This window comes from Salvelinus namaycush, chromosome 6 (assembly GCF_016432855.1).
Source record: "Salvelinus namaycush isolate Seneca chromosome 6, SaNama_1.0, whole genome shotgun sequence".
NCBI classification, from domain to species: domain Eukaryota; kingdom Metazoa; phylum Chordata; class Actinopteri; order Salmoniformes; family Salmonidae; genus Salvelinus; species Salvelinus namaycush.
In genome coordinates this window covers 1749490-1767807 of record NC_052312.1, presented here as the reverse complement: position 1 = coordinate 1767807, position 18318 = coordinate 1749490, and the positions used below count along the sequence as shown (strand labels likewise).

The 18318-nt window shown below is 44.1% G+C and overlaps 1 protein-coding gene across 1 annotated transcript in view; it reads right to left on the bottom strand.

Moving 5' to 3' along the window:
• Nucleotides 1-18318, bottom strand: part of LOC120049548 (glucosidase 2 subunit beta-like) — a 316045-nt gene that overhangs the window by 63074 nt on the left and 234653 nt on the right. Inside the window, exon 13 of the mRNA XM_038995818.1 lies at nucleotides 10031-10102. Coding sequence (XP_038851746.1) covers nucleotides 10031-10102 — 72 coding nt within the window. The remainder of the gene's footprint in view (nucleotides 1-10030; nucleotides 10103-18318) is intronic.

The following is an 18318-nucleotide window of genomic DNA, read 5'->3' as shown; positions in this document are numbered from 1 at the left end:
AGCTCCCTCCTGGTCCATCTCTGCTAGCCACAGAGGTTAGCTCCCTCCTGGTCCATCTCTGCTAGCCACAGAGGTTAGCTCACTCCTGGTCCATCTCTGCTAGCCACAGAGGTTAGCTCCCTCCTGGTCCATCTCTGCTAGCCACAGAGGTTAGCTCCCTCCTGGTCCATCTCTGCTAGCCACAGAGGTTAGCTCCCTCCTGGTCCATCTCTGCTAGCCACAGAGGTTAGCTCACTCCTTCCTACTGTTAACACTTCACGGGTAGTTTGTGACACGGTATACTATGTGTCAGCGGGGGCTATTTTTGTGTACAACCCCAACGAGCAATCCAATATGTATTTATAGACCGCTCTGCGCTATTTTACACAGGTTACGTTCAACCACTGGGTTATAGTACTTTTATAAGTGTGTCATAGTCAGACAATCCTGCTATCGGCTGGTCCTCCCTTTCTAGTTGACCGGACAACACCCTCACGGGTGAGTCACACTCGCTGAGTCCCGGGGATAGGGTTTCAGACTAATTACTTGAAATTAATTCTTAGCTTGAAAGCAGGGATTCAACACTTTTTTGTCTGACGAAGGACAAACTAGAGATACCCAGTGTTACACCGTTACCCTGGAGCTCCCTTGTGGTGTCCTGCTGGACCTCACAACATGGTCTGGCTGCAGGACACTTAAGGTGAAGCCCCTGAGTCTGTAGCTGTTATAATGCTACTCCTCTTCTTCAGCACTTTATTCAACAAGTCATTTATCTAGTTAGTTAAAACCAGTAACACCTCTCTTTTGGTTCCACGAGTTAGTTAAAACCAGTAACACCTCTCTTTTGGTTCCACTAGTTAGTTAAAACCAGTAGCACCTCTCTTTTGGTTCCACAAGTTAGTTAAAACCAGTAACACCCCTCTTTTGGTTCCACTAGTTAGTTAAAACCAGTAACACCCCTCTTTTGGTTCCACTAGTTAGTTAAAACCAGTAACACCTCTCTTTTGGTTCCACTAGTTAGTTAAAACCAGTAACACCCCTCTTTTGGTTCCACTAGTTAGTTAAAACCAGTAGTACTTCTATTTTGGTTACACTAGTTAGTTAAAACCAGTAACACCTCTCTTTTGGTTCCACTAGTTAGTTAAAACCAGTAACATCTCTCTTTTGGTTCCACTAGTTAGTTAAAACCAGTAGCACCTCTCTTTTGGTTCCACTAGTTAGTTAAAACCAGTAACACCTCTCTTTTGGTTCCACGAGTTAGTTAAAACCAGTAACACCTCTCTTTTGGTTCCACTAGTTAGTTAAAACCAGTAGTACTTCTCTTTTGGTTCCACGAGTTAGTTAAAACCAGTAACATCTCTCTTTTGGTTCCACTAGTTAGTTAAAACCAGTAACACCTCTCTTTTGGTTCCACTAGTTAGTTAAAACCAGTAACACCCCTCTTTTGGTTCCACTAGTTAGTTAAAACCAGTAACACCCCTCTTTTGGTTCCACTAGTTAGTTAAAACCAGTAACACCTCTCTTTTGGTTCCACTAGTTAGTTAAAACCAGTAACACCCCTCTTTTGGTTCCACTAGTTAGTTAAAACCAGTAACACCTCTCTTTTGGTTCCACTAGTTAGTTAAAACCAGTAACACCTCTCTTTTGGTTCCACTAGTTAGTTAAAACCAGTAACACCTCTCTTTTGGTTCCACTAGTTAGTTAAAACCAGTAGCACCTCTCTTTTGGTTCCACGAGTTAGTTAAAACCAGTAACACCCCTCTTTTGGTTCCACTAGTTAGTTAAAACCAGTAGCACCTCTCTTTTGGTTCCACTGAGTTAGTTAAAACCAGTAACACCCCTCTTTTGGTTCCACTAGTTAGTTAAAACCAGTAGCACCTCTCTTTTTGTTCCACGAGTTAGTTAAAACCAGTAACACTTCTCTTTTGGTTCCACGAGTTAGTTAAAACCAGTAGCATCTCTCTTTTGGTTCCACTAGTTAGTTAAAACCAGTAGCACCTCTCTTTTGGTTCCACTAGTTAGTTAAAACCAGTAACACCTCTCTTTTGGTTCCACTAGTTAGTTAAAACCAGTAACACCTCTCTTTTGGTTCCACTAGTTAGTTAAAACCAGTAACACCTCTCTTTTGGTTCCACTAGTTAGTTAAAACCAGTAGTACTTCTATTTTGGTTCCACTAGTTAGTTAAAACCAGTAACACCTCTCTTTTGGTTCCACGAGTTAGTTAAAACCAGTAACACCTCTCTTTTGGTTCCACTAGTTAGTTAAAACCAGTAACACCTCTCTTTTGGTTCCACTAGTTAGTTAAAACCAGTAACATCTCTCTTTTGGTTCCACTAGTTAGTTAAAACCAGTAACACCTCTCTTTTGGTTCCACTAGTTAGTTAAAACCAGTAACACCTCTCTTTTGGTTCCACTAGTTAGTTAAAACCAGTAGTACTTCTATTTTGGTTCCACTAGTTAGTTAAAACCAGTAACACCTCTCTTTTGGTTCCACTAGTTAGTTAAAACCAGTAACACCTCTCTTTTGGTTCCACTAGTTAGTTAAAACCAGTAACACCTCTCTTTTGGTTCCACTAGTTAGTTCAAACCAGTAACATCTCTCTTTTGGTTCCACTAGTTAGGTAAAACCAGTAACACCTCTCTTTTGGTTCCACTAGTTAGTTAAAACCAGTAACACCTCTCTTTTGGTTCCACTAGTTAGTTAAAACCAGTAACACTCTATTTTGATGGATTTGATCGTTTTTTATTAAGCAACAATAATACACTAGCTTCTAACAATAACAATCAAGTTAAAACCTTACTTTACCCCAAAAGTCTTTTAACTTCTAATACATCAATCAGCTCCTGATCTGTCTTTCCCAGAATCTCCACTCCCTATCTTTTACATTGGGTTCATACCCTTAATTGCCAAGCCCAAGCCTCCTTTGACTACAGCCACACAACACATCCTCCCCTTTTACACGTGACGTTTAAGCCAAGTCCATAACACGTCTCCTTTACACATGATGTCTACACAGAGTCCGTTAACACGTCTCCTTTACACATGATGTCTACAGAGAGTCCGTTAACACGTCTCCTTTACACATGATGTCTACACACAGTCAGTTAACACGTCTCCTTTACACATGATGTCTACACAGAGTCAGTTAACATGTCTCCTTTACACATGATGTCTACACAGAGTCAGTTAACACGTCTCCTTTACACATGATGTCTACACAGTCAGTTAACACGTCTCCGTTACACATGATGTCTACACAGAGTCAGTTAACATGTCTCCTTTACACATGATGTCTACACACAGTCAGTTAACACGTCTCCTTTACACATGATGTCTACACAGAGTCAGTTAACATGTCTCCTTTACACATGATGTCTACACACAGTCAGTTAACACGTCTCCTTTACACATGATGTCTACACAGTCAGTTAACACGTCTCCTTTACACATGATGTCTACACAGTCAGTTAACACGTCTCCTTTACACATGATGTCTACACAGAGTCAGTTAAAATGTCTCCTTTACACATGATGTCTACACACAGTCAGTTAACATGTCTCCTTTACACATGATGTCTACACAGAGTCAGGTAACACGTCTCCTTTACACATGATGTCTACACAGAGTCAGTTAACACGTCTCCTTTACACATGATGTCTACACAGTCAGTTAACACGTCTCCTTTACACATGATGTCTACACAGAGTCAGTTAACACGTCTCCTTTACACATGATGTCTACACAGAGTCAGTTAACATGTCTCCTTTACACATGATGTCTACACACAGTCAGTTAACATGTCTCCTTTACACATGATGTCTACACACAGTCAGTTAACACGTCTCCTTTACACATGATGTCTACACAGTCAGTTAACACGTCTCCTTTACACATGATGTCTACACACAGTCAGTTAACAAGTCTCCTTTACACATGATGTCTACAGAGAGTCAGTTAACATGTCTCCTTTACACATGATGTCTACACAGAGTCAGTTAACACGTCTCCTTTACACATGATGTCTACACAGAGTCAGTTAACACGTCTCCTTTACACATGATGTCTACACAGAGTCAGGTAACACGTCTCCTTTACACATGATGTCTACACAGAGTCAGGTAACACGTCTAGTTTACACATGATGTCTACACAGAGTCAGTTAACATGTCTCCTTTACACATGATGTCTACACAGTCAGTTAACACGTCTCCTTTACACATGATGTCTACAGAGTCAGTTAACACGTCTCCTTTACACATGATGTCTACACAGAGTCAGGTAACACGTCTCCTTTACACATGATGTCTACACAGTCAGTTAACATGTCTCCTTTACACATGATGTCTACACAGAGTCAGGTAACACGTCTCCTTTACACATGATGTCTACACAGAGTCAGTTAACATGTCTCCTTTACACATGATGTCTACACAGTCAGTTAACACGTCTCCTTTACACATGATGTCTACACAGTCAGTTAACACGTCTCCTTTACACATGATGTCTACACAGTCAGTTAACACGTCTCCTTTACACATGATGTCTACACACAGTCAGTTAACATGTCTCCTTTACACATGATGTCTACACAGAGTCAGGTAACATGTCTCCTTTACACATGATGTCTACACAGGGTCAGTTAACACGTCTCCTTTACACATGATGTCTACACAGAGTCAGGTAACACGTCTCCTTTACACATGATTTCTACACACAGTCAGTTAACACGTCTCCTTTACACATGATGTCTACACAGTCAGTTAACACATCTCCTTTACACATGATGTCTACACAGAGTCAGTTAACATGTCTCCTTTACACATGATGTCTACACAGAGTCAGTTAACACATCTCCTTTACACATGATGTCTACACAGAGTCAGTTAACACGTCTAGTTTACACATGATGTCTACACAGAGTCAGTTAACACATCTCCTTTACACATGATGTCTACACAGAGTCAGGTAACATGTCTCCTTTACACATGATGTCTACACAGAGTCAGGTAACATGTCTCCTTTACACATGATGTCTACACAGGGTCAGTTAACACGTCTCCTTTACACATGATGTCTACACAGTCAGTTAACACGTCTCCTTTACACATGATGTCTACACAGTCAGTTAACATGTCTCCTTTACACATGATGTCTACACAGGGTCAGTTAACACGTCTCCTTTACACATGATGTCTACACACAGTCAGTTAACACGTCTCCTTTACACATGATGTCTACACAGTCAGTTAACATGTCTCCTTTACACATGATGTCTACACAGAGTCAGTTAACATGTCTCCTTTACACATGATGTCTACACAGTCAGTTAACATGTCTCCTTTACACATGATGTCTACACACAGTCAGTTAACACGTCTCCTTTACACATGATGTCTACACAGTCAGTTAACACATCTCCTTTACACATGATGTCTACACAGAGTCAGTTAACACGTCTCCTTTACACATGATGTCTACACAGAGTCAGTTAACATGTCTCCTTTACACATGATGTCTACACACAGTCAGTTAACATGTCTCCTTTACACATGATTTCTACACACAGTCAGTTAACACGTCTCCTTTACACATGATGTCTACACAGTCAGTTAACATGTCTCCTTTACACATGATGTCTACACAGAGTCAGTTAACACGTCTCCTTTACACATGATGTCTACACAGAGTCAGTTAACATGTCTCCTTTACACATGATGTCTACACAGAGTCAGGTAACATGTCTCCTTTACACATGATGTCTACACAGAGTCAGTTAACATGTCTCCTTTACACATGATGTCTACACAGTCAGTTAACACGTCTCCTTTACACATGATGTCTACACAGTCAGTTAACACGTCTCCTTTACACATGATGTCTACACAGTCAGTTAACACGTCTCCTTTACACATGATGTCTACACACAGTCAGTTAACATGTCTCCTTTACACATGATGTCTACACAGAGTCAGGTAACATGTCTCCTTTACACATGATGTCTACACAGGGTCAGTTAACACGTCTCCTTTACACATGATGTCTACACAGAGTCAGGTAACACGTCTCCTTTACACATGATTTCTACACACAGTCAGTTAACACGTCTCCTTTACACATGATGTCTACACAGTCAGTTAACACATCTCCTTTACACATGATGTCTACACAGAGTCAGTTAACATGTCTCCTTTACACATGATGTCTACACAGAGTCAGTTAACACATCTCCTTTACACATGATGTCTACACAGAGTCAGTTAACACGTCTAGTTTACACATGATGTCTACACAGAGTCAGTTAACACATCTCCTTTACACATGATGTCTACACAGAGTCAGGTAACATGTCTCCTTTACACATGATGTCTACACAGAGTCAGGTAACATGTCTCCTTTACACATGATGTCTACACAGGGTCAGTTAACACGTCTCCTTTACACATGATGTCTACACAGTCAGTTAACACGTCTCCTTTACACATGATGTCTACACAGTCAGTTAACATGTCTCCTTTACACATGATGTCTACACAGGGTCAGTTAACACGTCTCCTTTACACATGATGTCTACACACAGTCAGTTAACACGTCTCCTTTACACATGATGTCTACACAGTCAGTTAACATGTCTCCTTTACACATGATGTCTACACAGAGTCAGTTAACATGTCTCCTTTACACATGATGTCTACACAGTCAGTTAACATGTCTCCTTTACACATGATGTCTACACACAGTCAGTTAACACGTCTCCTTTACACATGATGTCTACACAGTCAGTTAACACATCTCCTTTACACATGATGTCTACACAGAGTCAGTTAACACGTCTCCTTTACACATGATGTCTACACAGAGTCAGTTAACATGTCTCCTTTACACATGATGTCTACACACAGTCAGTTAACATGTCTCCTTTACACATGATTTCTACACACAGTCAGTTAACACGTCTCCTTTACACATGATGTCTACACAGTCAGTTAACATGTCTCCTTTACACATGATGTCTACACAGAGTCAGTTAACACGTCTCCTTTACACATGATGTCTACACAGAGTCAGTTAACATGTCTCCTTTACACATGATGTCTACACAGAGTCAGGTAACATGTCTCCTTTACACATGATGTCTACACAGAGTCAGGTAACACGTCTCCTTTACACATGATGTCTACACAGAGTCAGTTATCATGTCTCCTTTACACATGATGTCTACACAGAGTCAGGTAACATGTCTCCTTTACACATGATGTCTACACAGAGTCAGGTAACACATTGGTTCCTTCATAGATACAGCTACCACATCATGTTTCCCTCCCAACTCTAAACAGAGAAATACAGCTGCCACCAGCATCTAATAACATCCTTTTATTGAAACGGAAAATGTTTTGACACCTAAATGCAAAAAAAAAAAATCTGATAATTGAATCCCTGTTCGTTGTCGATGCTCCAAAACAAGTATTTAACATTTGTGGCCCACAGCACAAATGCCGTCAAAAATGGAGTCTCGGGAGGAGTTTAAGTCAATCATAAAAGCACATGAAAAGTTTTGAAAGAGAAGTGTAATGTCAATAGAACAGCATTGCAGTAATTGTACCCTATAAAGTGTCTGATGGCTGCCGGTTAAGGATAATGAGAGAGAGAGAGGACAGCGGAGCGACATCCCATAATCAACACCTCAAATCTCCTGACACCAGCAAAACGGTGATAAGGAGATAAATATAAGTTTGACAGTAACTGAGGCAACAAGACGGGAGCATAATGTGATCGCGCAGGGGAGAAAAATAGAATGGCGTAAAAGACGAGCGTGATAGAAGATATCCCACGGGGCGGGTGGAAAGGACATGTGTTAGAACGGATGGATCTGCACCTTTCTGCAGGTTCCTATAGCTTCCCAGGTACATACACAGCCTTCACACCGACTCTCTGCACCAACATGCCAACACTCCAAAATAACAACACATTCTACAAAAGAGATATTAAAGTTCTACACATTAGGTTGAGTTATACCCCTTTCATACCGTAGCACCTTGATACAAGGTTGAGTATACCCCTTTCATACCGTAGCACCTTGATACAAGGTGAGTATACCCCTTTCATACCGTAGCACCTTGATACAAGGTGAGTATACCCCTTTCATACCGTAGCACCTTGATACAAGGTGAGTATACCCCTTTCATACCGAAACACCTTGATACAAGGTGAGTATACCCCTTTCATACCGTAGCACCTTGATACAAGACCAATGTCCACCGGTGGACAGATCCAATCCCAGATCCCCTTATCATAAATCCAATCATAGATCTCCTTATCACAGATCCCCTTATCACAGATCCAATCCCAGATCCAATCACAGATCCCCTTATCACAGATCCAATCCCAGATCCCCTTATCACAGATCCAATCATAGATCCCCTTATCACAGATCCAATCATAGATCCCCTTATCACAGATCCAATCATAGATCCCCTTATCACAGATCCAATCATAGATCTCCTTATCACAGATCCAATCCCAGATCCCTTTATCATAAATCCAATCATAGATCTCCTTATCACAGATCCCCTTATCACAGATCCAATCCCAGATCCAATCCCAGATCCCCTTATCACAGATCCAATCCCAGATCCCCTTATCACAGATCCAATCATAGATCCCCTTATCACAGATCCAATCATAGATCCCCTTATCACAGATCCAATCATAGATCCCCTTATCACAGATCCAATCATAGATCTCCTTATCACAGATCCAATCCCAGATCCCTTTATCATAAATCCAATCATAGATCTCCTTATCACAGATCCCCTTATCACAGATCCAATCCCAGATCCAATCCCAGATCCCCTTTATCACAGATCCAATCATAGATCCCCTTATCACAGATCCAATCATAGATCTCCTTATCACAGATCCCAGATCCCCTGATCACAGATCCAATCCTAGATCCCCTTATCACAGATCCAATCCTAGATCCCCTTATCACAGATCCAATCATAGATCCAATCCCTTGGGAGAAACTAAAAGGCCATACTTTAACCCTTCAGATGAAATGGAAACCCTACAACCCAGTCCAGTATATGAATTCCACCCCCCCCCCTCCCCCTTTTTGCAATTGATCAAAAGGATAAGATAACCATAATAGAGATTTGTTAGCAATTGATTAAAGGTCACATGTAGCCTAACAAATGTTGAAGAACAATAAAAATATCAATATCGGGGCAGAAATATGGGTCTTAGTCCACACGCAACATCATAACAATGATGAAGTAGTTTTGGGACTGGCGGCAGAATATGTATCAAGAAACATTCAACGTCATTTCTAATGTAGAAATGACAATCTACTTCCTTCAGGTGAAATAAACAGAGGTAGACAGTTTACACATGATAGAGAGAGAGGTGAAATAAACAGTTTACACATGATAGAGAGAGAGGTGACATAAACAGAGGTAGACAGTTTACACATGATAGAGAGAGAGGTGAAATAAACAGTTTACACATGATAGAGAGAGATGTGAAATAAACAGAGGTAGACAGTTTACACATGATAGAGAGAGAGGTGACATAAACAGAGGTAGACAGTTTACACATGATAGAGAGAGAGGTGAAATAAACAGTTTACACATGATAGAGAGAGAGGTGAAATAAACAGAGGGAGACAGTTTACACATGATAGAGAGAGAGGTGACATAAACAGAGTTAGCTACATAACTCAAGGCCAACGCAAATACGTGCTTGTCCAATGAGAGCGTTCGTATGCTGTGGGAAACTATCGTGTGAGTCTGAAGTGAGAACAACACATCCCCCCCAAAACAATATAGCACATTGTCGAATATATATGCATTCCTTTGTCGAGAAGGTGAAAGAGATTCATTTACACACGTATAGCCTTTTAAAAAAAATAGGACTTAATTGCGGTTAGCCAGTGATGGCTTTTAAAGAGGATAGCTGAACATTCCAAGAGTCCTCCAAAAAGCCATGGCGTCACGAGGTGGAAACCGGTACAGGTTTAAACTGTGGTAACACCGGTGAACGAGGTACTCACCCTAAGGACACCACTTCTCCTGAAGCACTCTTCTGTGTTACTTGACTGAAGGGACACAGCTCGTAAATATACCTTCAGAGAAGAATAGAACAAAAAATGTATATTTTAGAAAATGAGTTACGTTCACCATGTCCTGTTGAACATAGAATGGCGGTATTTTCACCCTTCATATTGCTCTGCACTACTCTCCATGATGTGTCCAGTTCTATGTTCATTTACAAAATATATATATTGATGTGGAAAACACATTGGGACAGTTTCCCAGACACAAATTAAGCCTGGACTAAAAAATAATTTTCAATGGATATCGAGATTGCTTTTTAATTCCAGGACTAGGCTTAATCTGTGTCCGGGAAACTAGCCCCTTAATATACAGTGCCAGTCAAAAGTTTGGACACACCTACTCATTCAAGGGTTCATTATTATTTTACTATTTTCTACATTGTAGAATAATAGACTTCAAAACTATGAAATAACACATGTGGAATCATGTAGTAACCAAAAAAGTGTTAAACAAATCAAAATATATTTTTTATTTTAGATTCTTCAAAGTAGCCACCCTTTGCCTTGATGACAGAATTGCACACTCTTGGCATTCTCTCAACCAGCTAAATGAGGTAGTCACCTGGAATGCATTTAAATTAACAGATGTGCCTTGTTAAAAGTTAATTTGTGGAATTTCTTTCATTCTTAATGATTTTGAGCCAATCAGTTGTGTTGTGACAAGGTAGGGTTGGTATACAGAAGAGATCCCTATTTGGTAAAAGACCAAGTCCATATTATGTCATGAACAGCTCAAATAAGCAAAAATAAATTACAGTCCATCATTACTTTAACACAAAATGTCAAGAACTTTGAAGGATTCTTAAAGTGCAGTCGCAAAAACCATCAAGCAATATGATGAAACTGTCCGTCATGCCATAGGAAAGGAAGACCCAGAGTCACCTCTGCTGCAGAGGATAAGTTCATTAGAGTTACCAGCCTCAGATTACAGCCCAAATAAATGCTTCACTGAGTTCAAGTAACAGACACATCTCAACATCAACTGTTCAGAAGAGAATGCATGAATCAGGCCTTCATGGTTGAATTGCTGCAAAGAAACCACGACTAAAGGACTCCTATAATAATCAGAGACTTGCTTGGGCTAAGAAACACAATCAATGGACATTAAACAGGTGGAACTCTGTCCTTTGGTCTGATGAGTCCAAATATTACATTTTTGGTTCCAACTGCCATGTCTTTGTGAGACGCAGAGTAGGTGAACGGATGATCTCTCTACGTGTGGTTCCCACATGAAGCATGGAGGAGGTGGTGTGATGGTGCTTTGCTGGTGACACTGTCAGCGATTTATTTAGAATTTATTTAGCATTCTACAGCGACACACCATCCTATCTGGTTTGCGCTTAGTGGGACTATCATTTGTTTTTCAACAGGACAATGACCCAAAACACATATTTGACCAAGGAGAGTGATGGAGTGCTGCATCAGATGACCTGGCCTCCACAATCACCCGACCTCAACCCAATTGAGATGGTTTGAGATGAGTTGGACCGCAGAGTGAAGGAAAAGCAGCCAACAAGTGCTCAGCATATGTGGGAACTCCTTCAAAACTGTTGGAAAAGCATTCCTCATGAAGCTGGTTGTGAGAATGCCAAGAGTGTGCAAAACTGTCATCAAGGCAAAGTTTGGCTAAGAATCGCAAATATAAAATATATTTTGATTTGTTTAACCCTTTTTTGGTACTACATGATTTCATATGTTTAATAGTTTTGATGTCTTCATTATTATTTTACAATGTAGAAAATAGTAAAAATAAAGAAAAACCCTTGAATGAGTTGGTGTGTCCAAACTTTTGACTGGTAGTGTACATCCCTTCTGTCACACAGCTATATGAGGAAGGTACGAAGACGAACGCAGACATACAGACACAGGCCAGTATTATTGAACAAAGCCCTGTTGGCCACCATTTTGTCTCAACTCTCTGACAAGGAGCCACTGGTGGCCACGCACAGCTTTTCTACCCAGACTCAGGAGACTGGAGAAGCTAGCAATTAGAGCAGACCGTTGTTAATGTTGGCTAGCGAGCGCCAGAGAGTGGAAAAGACAGAGAAGAGCTCCAGTAAACTGATCAAAGAACTGGACAGAGGTAAGCCAGCAGGGGTTGTTCTTGACATTTGAACCAATGCATTGACTAATACAAAAGAAAAGAAGAGGCCAAGTCAACCAAAATGAAAGAGAGTGAGAGAGGAAGAGAAAGAGCAAGGGACGGGGTGGAAGAAAGGTGGACGTGAAAGTGGATGTGGGGCGGGGAGGGGGAGGGGTCAAAAGCAGTGAGAGAAAAAGAAAGATGAAAGAAAGAAAACAATGAATATCAGAGAAGAGAGAGCGGGTAGAGAGAGAGGGGGTAGAGAGAAAGAGGGTAGAGAGAGTGGGTAGAGAGAGAGGGGGTAGAGAGAGAGAGGGGGTAGAGAGATAGGGGGGTAGAGAGAGAGGTGGTAGAGAGAGAGAGGGGGGTAGAGAGGGGGGGTAGAGAGGGGGGGTAGAGAGAGAGGGGGTAGAGCGAGAGAGGGGGTAGAGAGAAGGGTAGAGAGAAAGAGGGGTAGGGAGATAGAGAGAGGGGTAGAGAGAGAGGGGGTAGAGAGAGGGGGGTAGAGAGAGAGAGAGGGGTAGGGAGATAGAGGGGGTAGAGAGAGAGAGAGAGAGAGAGAGAGGGGTAGAGAAAGAGAGGGGTAGGGAGAGAGAGGGGTAGAGAGAGAGAGAGAGAGAGGGGTAGAGAAAGAGAGGGGTAGAGAAAGAGAGGGGTAGAGAAAGAGAGGGGTAGAGAAAGAGAGGGGTAGAGAAAGAGAGAGAGGGAGAGGGGTAGAGAAAGAGAGGGGGAGAGAAAGAGAGGGGAGAGAGAGAGAGGGGGTAGAGAGAGAGAGAGGGGGTAGAGAGAGAGGGGGTGGCGAGAGAGGGGGGGTAGAGTGAGAGGGGTAGATAGATAGAGGGGGGATGAGAGAGAGAGAGAGGGGGATCGCGAGAGGGGGGTAGAAAGAGAAACAGAGGGGGGTAGAGAGAGAGGGTAGAGAGAGAGTGGGGGTAGAGAGAGAGGGGGTAGAGAGAGAGGGGGGTAGCGAAAGAGAGAGGGGGTAGTGAGAGAAAGAGAGGGGGGATCGCGAGAGGGGGGTAGAAAGAGAAAGAGAGGGGGGTAGAGAGAGAGTGGGGGTAGAGAGAGAGGGGGTAGAGAGATAGAGGGTAGAGAGAGAGGGGGTAGAGAGAGAGGGGGTAGAGAGATAGAGGGTAGAGAGAGAGAGGGGGTAGAGAGAGGGGAGATAGAGAGGGGTAAAGAGAGAGAGGGGTAGAGAGAGAGGGGGTAGAGAGAGGGTAGAGAGAGAGGAGTAGAGAGATAGAGGGGGGTAGAGAAAGAGATGGGGTAGAGAGAGTGAGGGGGTGTAGATAGAGAGCGGGGTAGAGAGAGAGGGGGGTAGTGAGAGAGAGGGGGTAGTGAGAGAGAGGGGGGTAGAGAGAGAGAGCGGGGAAGAGAGAGAGGGGGTAGAGAGAGAGAGAGAGAGAGGTAGCGAGAGAGGGGGGTAGAGAGAGAGAGAGGGGGGCTAGAGAGAGAGGGGGTAGAGAAAGAGGGGTTAGAGAGAGAGAGGTAGAGAGAGAGAGGGGGGAAGAGAGAGAGAGAGGGGGATCGCGAGAGGGGGTAGAAAGAGAAACAGAGGGGGGTAGAGAGAGAGGGGGGGTAGAGCGAGAGAGAGAGGGGGGCTAGCGAGAGAGAGAGGGGGGTAGCGAAAGAGAGAGGGGGTAGTGAGAGAAAGAGAGGGGGGTAGAGAGAGAGAGAGGGGGATCGCGAGAGGGGGGTAGAAAGAGAAAGAGAGGGGGGTAGAGAGAGAGGGTAGAGAGAGAGTGGGGGTAGAGAGAGAGAGGGTAGAGAGAGGGGAGATAGAGAGGGGGAGAGAGGGGTAAAGAGAGAGAGAGTGGTAGCGAGAGGGAGAAGAGGGTAGAGAGAGAGAGAGGGTGGTAGCGAGAGAGAGAGGGTGGTAGCGAGAGGGAGAGGAGGGTAGAGAGAGAGACTGGGGGGGTAGCGAGAGAGAGAGGGGTAGCGAGAGAAAGGGAGGGTAGAGAGAGGTAAGTGATTGGGCACGGAGTTCTCCGTTCATAAGGATGTTTGCGTTGAATGTTTCTTGTCTCCAGGAGTTCCGTTTAAACATTTATCCTTTTCATGTCGAATGTATGCTTGTCCTCCTTCCCTTTCTGACTGGGAAAATGTTGCAGAGAAAACACTGTATATAATGTCTCAATAGTGTATCCTCCTGTACAGTGTTTCACCTACCATTACTAGGCCTAGCTTTGACCCACAGCCCAAAAGATATTTGTCACAACAAATGTTTTGAGTCGGCAGCCATGTGATGTACATACGCCTCTGTGTTGTGGGGGCCTTTTGTGCCTGTTTCTCCCCGCACAAAAAAAACTACATCTAGAGGGAAAACCTGTATTTGACTCCAAATAGAGAGGATTTAATAAGTACAAATGAAAAGTAATTTCCACACAGTATTTTTCTTGTCTCCTGGAAGAGTGAGGTGTCCTTGTGAGGATTCCTTTGCAGAACTGGCCCCGACCCACTAAAAGACCCTCAATGTCAACAGTCCAGCCCGATATCCCAGTGACGCCTTACAGTAGCTCTGCCTGGGAGCCCATGTCTTTTACAGCATTACATGACTTCAAATCAACATTCCAAACACATTTGTGAACATCTGTTCTGACTTTTAACTGTGTTGTGGAAAATACACCTGGTTGGGTCTTATCATCTGTTGTGACTTTAATTTGTGTTGTGGAAAATACACCTGGGTTGGTCTTATCATCTGTTGTGACTTTAATTTGTGTTGTGGAAAATACACCTGGTTTGGTCTTATCATCTGTTGTGACTTTAATTTGTGTTGTGGAAAATACACCTGGTTTGGTCTTATCATCTGTTGTGACTTTAATTTGTGTTGTGGAAAATACACCTGGGTTGGTCTTATTTTCCGACACCTATTATTTTTACTTAAAGTGCTGAGTAAGAACTGAACCCAAATAAGCCAAGTGAAAAATCCACCGCAGCCTTCCATAAAAAAACGAACAAATTCCTCAACCAACGCTCCTTTATTGTCCTTCATGCAAGCCTCAGGATTCATTAAGTTAGTAAAGCAGGTGTTTAAACAACAAACATCCTTGTATGAACACAGAAACAGATGGCACTCGATACTGGGAGAGAGAGAGACAGGAGAGGAAGGAAAGGAGGGGTAACTATCTCTCTCTCCTCCCCTTCAGTAAGGAAAAGCCATCCAATGCAGCACAACGCGGCTGGGCTACGCATGGAGGACGTGGGGGGGTGGTACGGCGGTCTGAAGACCTCGAGCCCTCGCCTCCACGTGGGAGAAGAAAGCTGCAGTGTGAGACTTAATAAAGAGCTGTGACGCTTTGGAAGATGGAGTGATATTTAAATGCTAGCCAGAGATAACGCAGGTGTAGGTGGATAGAGTTTGGTTAGCCGTATCTTTAAGCCCAGACACTAAAGAAAGAGAGAAACGACAGACAGACACAGACAGACAGACAGACAGGCAGACAGACAGACAGAGAGAGAGAGAGAGACAGACAGAGAGAGAGAGAGACAGAGACAGACAGAGACAGATAGAGAGAGAGAGAGAGAGAGAGAGAGAGATAGAGAGGAGAGGAGAGGAGAGAGGGCAGAGAAAGAGAAGCTGGGCAAAATGGACAGAGGAAGAGGAGACAGCGTGGGAAATACAGAGGACAGTGAATGACAGGGAGTGAAAAAGAGACAGAAAGAGAGGGGAAACAAACAGAAAGTGTCAGTGTGCTGGTGACGTTGTGAACCACGATGATGACTCGCAGGGTCGGGCTGCCACGGTGACTCGCAGGGTCGGGCTGCCACGGTGATGACTCGCAGGGTCGGGCTGCCACGGTGACTCGCAGGGTCGGGCTGCCACGGTGATGACTCGCAGGGCCGGGCTGCCACGGTGATGACTCGCAGGGTCGGGCTGCCACGGTGATGACTCGCAGGGTCGGGCTGCCACGGTGATGACTCGCAGGGCCGGGCTGCCACGGTGATGACTCGCAGGGTCGGGCTGCCACGGTGACTCGCAGGGTCGGGCTGCCACGATGACTCGCAGGGTCGGGCTGCCACGATGATGACTCGCAGGGTCGGGCTGCCACGGTGATGACTCGCAGGGTCGGGCTGCCACGATGATGACTCGCAGGGTCGGACTGCCACGATGATGACTGGCAGGGTCGGGCTGCCACGATGATGACTGGCAGGGTCGGGCTGCCACGATGATGACTGGCAGGGTCGGGCTGCCACGGTGATGACTCGCAGGGTCGGACTGCCACGGTGATGACTCGCAGGGTCGGGCTGCCACGGTGATGACTCGCAGGGTCGGGCTGCCACGGTGATGACTGGCAGGGTCGGGCTGCCACGGTGATGTCTCGCAGGGTCGGGCTGCCACGGTGATGACTGGCAGGGTCGGGCCGGGAATTACCAGGGACCTAACAACGCTACGTGAACACCATACTTAGGTGGTGATACGATATGTATTGACCTTACGATGCAATTTTTATTTAACCTTTATTTAACTAGGCAAGTCAGTTGAGAACTAATTCTTATTTACAAAGACGGCCTACCCCGGGCTAAACCTGGATGACGCTGGGCCAATTGTGCGCCACCCTATGGGATTATCACGATACTTAGGTGGCGATACGGTATGTATTGAATTACCAGGGGCCTCACAATGTCATATTAACACTATACTTAGGTGGAGATACGATATTGTAGCGGTTTCAGGGGTTGTGTTGTGGATGGACGTTATGTGCCTACGAGATGTCTTTGTTTTTTGGCTGACAGGACCACAGACTGCAATGTGAAGTATTCCCCAGAGACAGGACCACAGACAGCAATGTGAAGTATTCTCCAGAGACAGGACCACAGACAGCAATGTGAAGTATTCTCCAGCGACAGGACCACAGACAGCAATGTGAAGTATTCCCCAGAGACAGGACCACAGACAGCAATGTGAAGTATTCTCCAGAGACAGGACCACAGACAGCAATGTGAAGTATTCTCCAGAGACAGGACCACAGACTGCAATGTGAAGTATTCTCCAGAGACAGGACCACAGACAGCAATGTGAAGTATTCTCCAGAGACAGGACCACAGACAGCAATGTGAAGTATTCTCCAGAGACAGGACCACAGACAGCAATGTGAAGTATTCTCCAGAGACAGGACTACGGACAGCACAGTGGAAACTTCCAGACTGCATCAGAACAGCCACACCTGTCTCCAGTTGTAATCAGAGCCAAACTGCAGACAGGTGAAACCAATCAGTTTCTCTATTTACCCACGCCATGGGTTTCATGTATGTGTTGTTGTTTAAAAAAAAAAAAAAAAAAAAAAAACGTACACCTGGCGACCGTGTCAGCGTGCACAGCGCCCGGCCCACCACAGGAGTTGCTAGAGCGCGATGGGACAAGGGCGTCCCTGCCAGCCAAACCCTCCCCTAACCCGGACGACGCTGGACCAATTGTGCACCGCCCCCATGGGTCTCCCGATCGCGGCCGGCTCTGGACAGAGCCTGGACTCAAACCCAGAATCTCTAGTGGCACAGCTAGCAACTGCGATGCAGTGCCTTAGACCACTGCACCACTATGGAAGGCCCGCCCTGAGTTTCTTCCCTGGCAGGTGAAGGAGTACGAGGTTATTGGAGAGACAGAGCGTACGGTGGAGAAGGAGGTTTAAAAGAAGAAAGGGAAATATGATTTCAACGCAGATTGAACCCCAAAGACAGAGCTTGGAGGACCTTCCACTGGTGGACACGTGTTTACTCTGTCTGTTTAGGATGTTTAGGATGTTGTATATCAAGAACGCTGCCAAAGCCGGGTAGTATTAAACAGGTTTAACCTTTTACCTGGACTGGTGTTGTGTGGCTGTATGTGTAAAACCTGCCTTACAAAGAAGCCGGCACCGAAAACGCTACAATATGTATTGAATTACCAGGGACCTCACAATGACATATTAACACTATACTTAGGTGTAGATACAATACAGTATATCTCACGATTCTATATGTATTGCGATTCAATACTGTGATATTATTGCGATTCGATGTTCCAAACATATTGCTCACCATGTGTCTGTTGCAGAGGGACGAGAGAGAGAGACATGAGAAAACAAATAAAAGTGCAGAAAACAAATTGTCTCCCTAATTTTAAAGGAAGATGGAGAACAAGCTATAAAGGACATTTTTGGTTGTG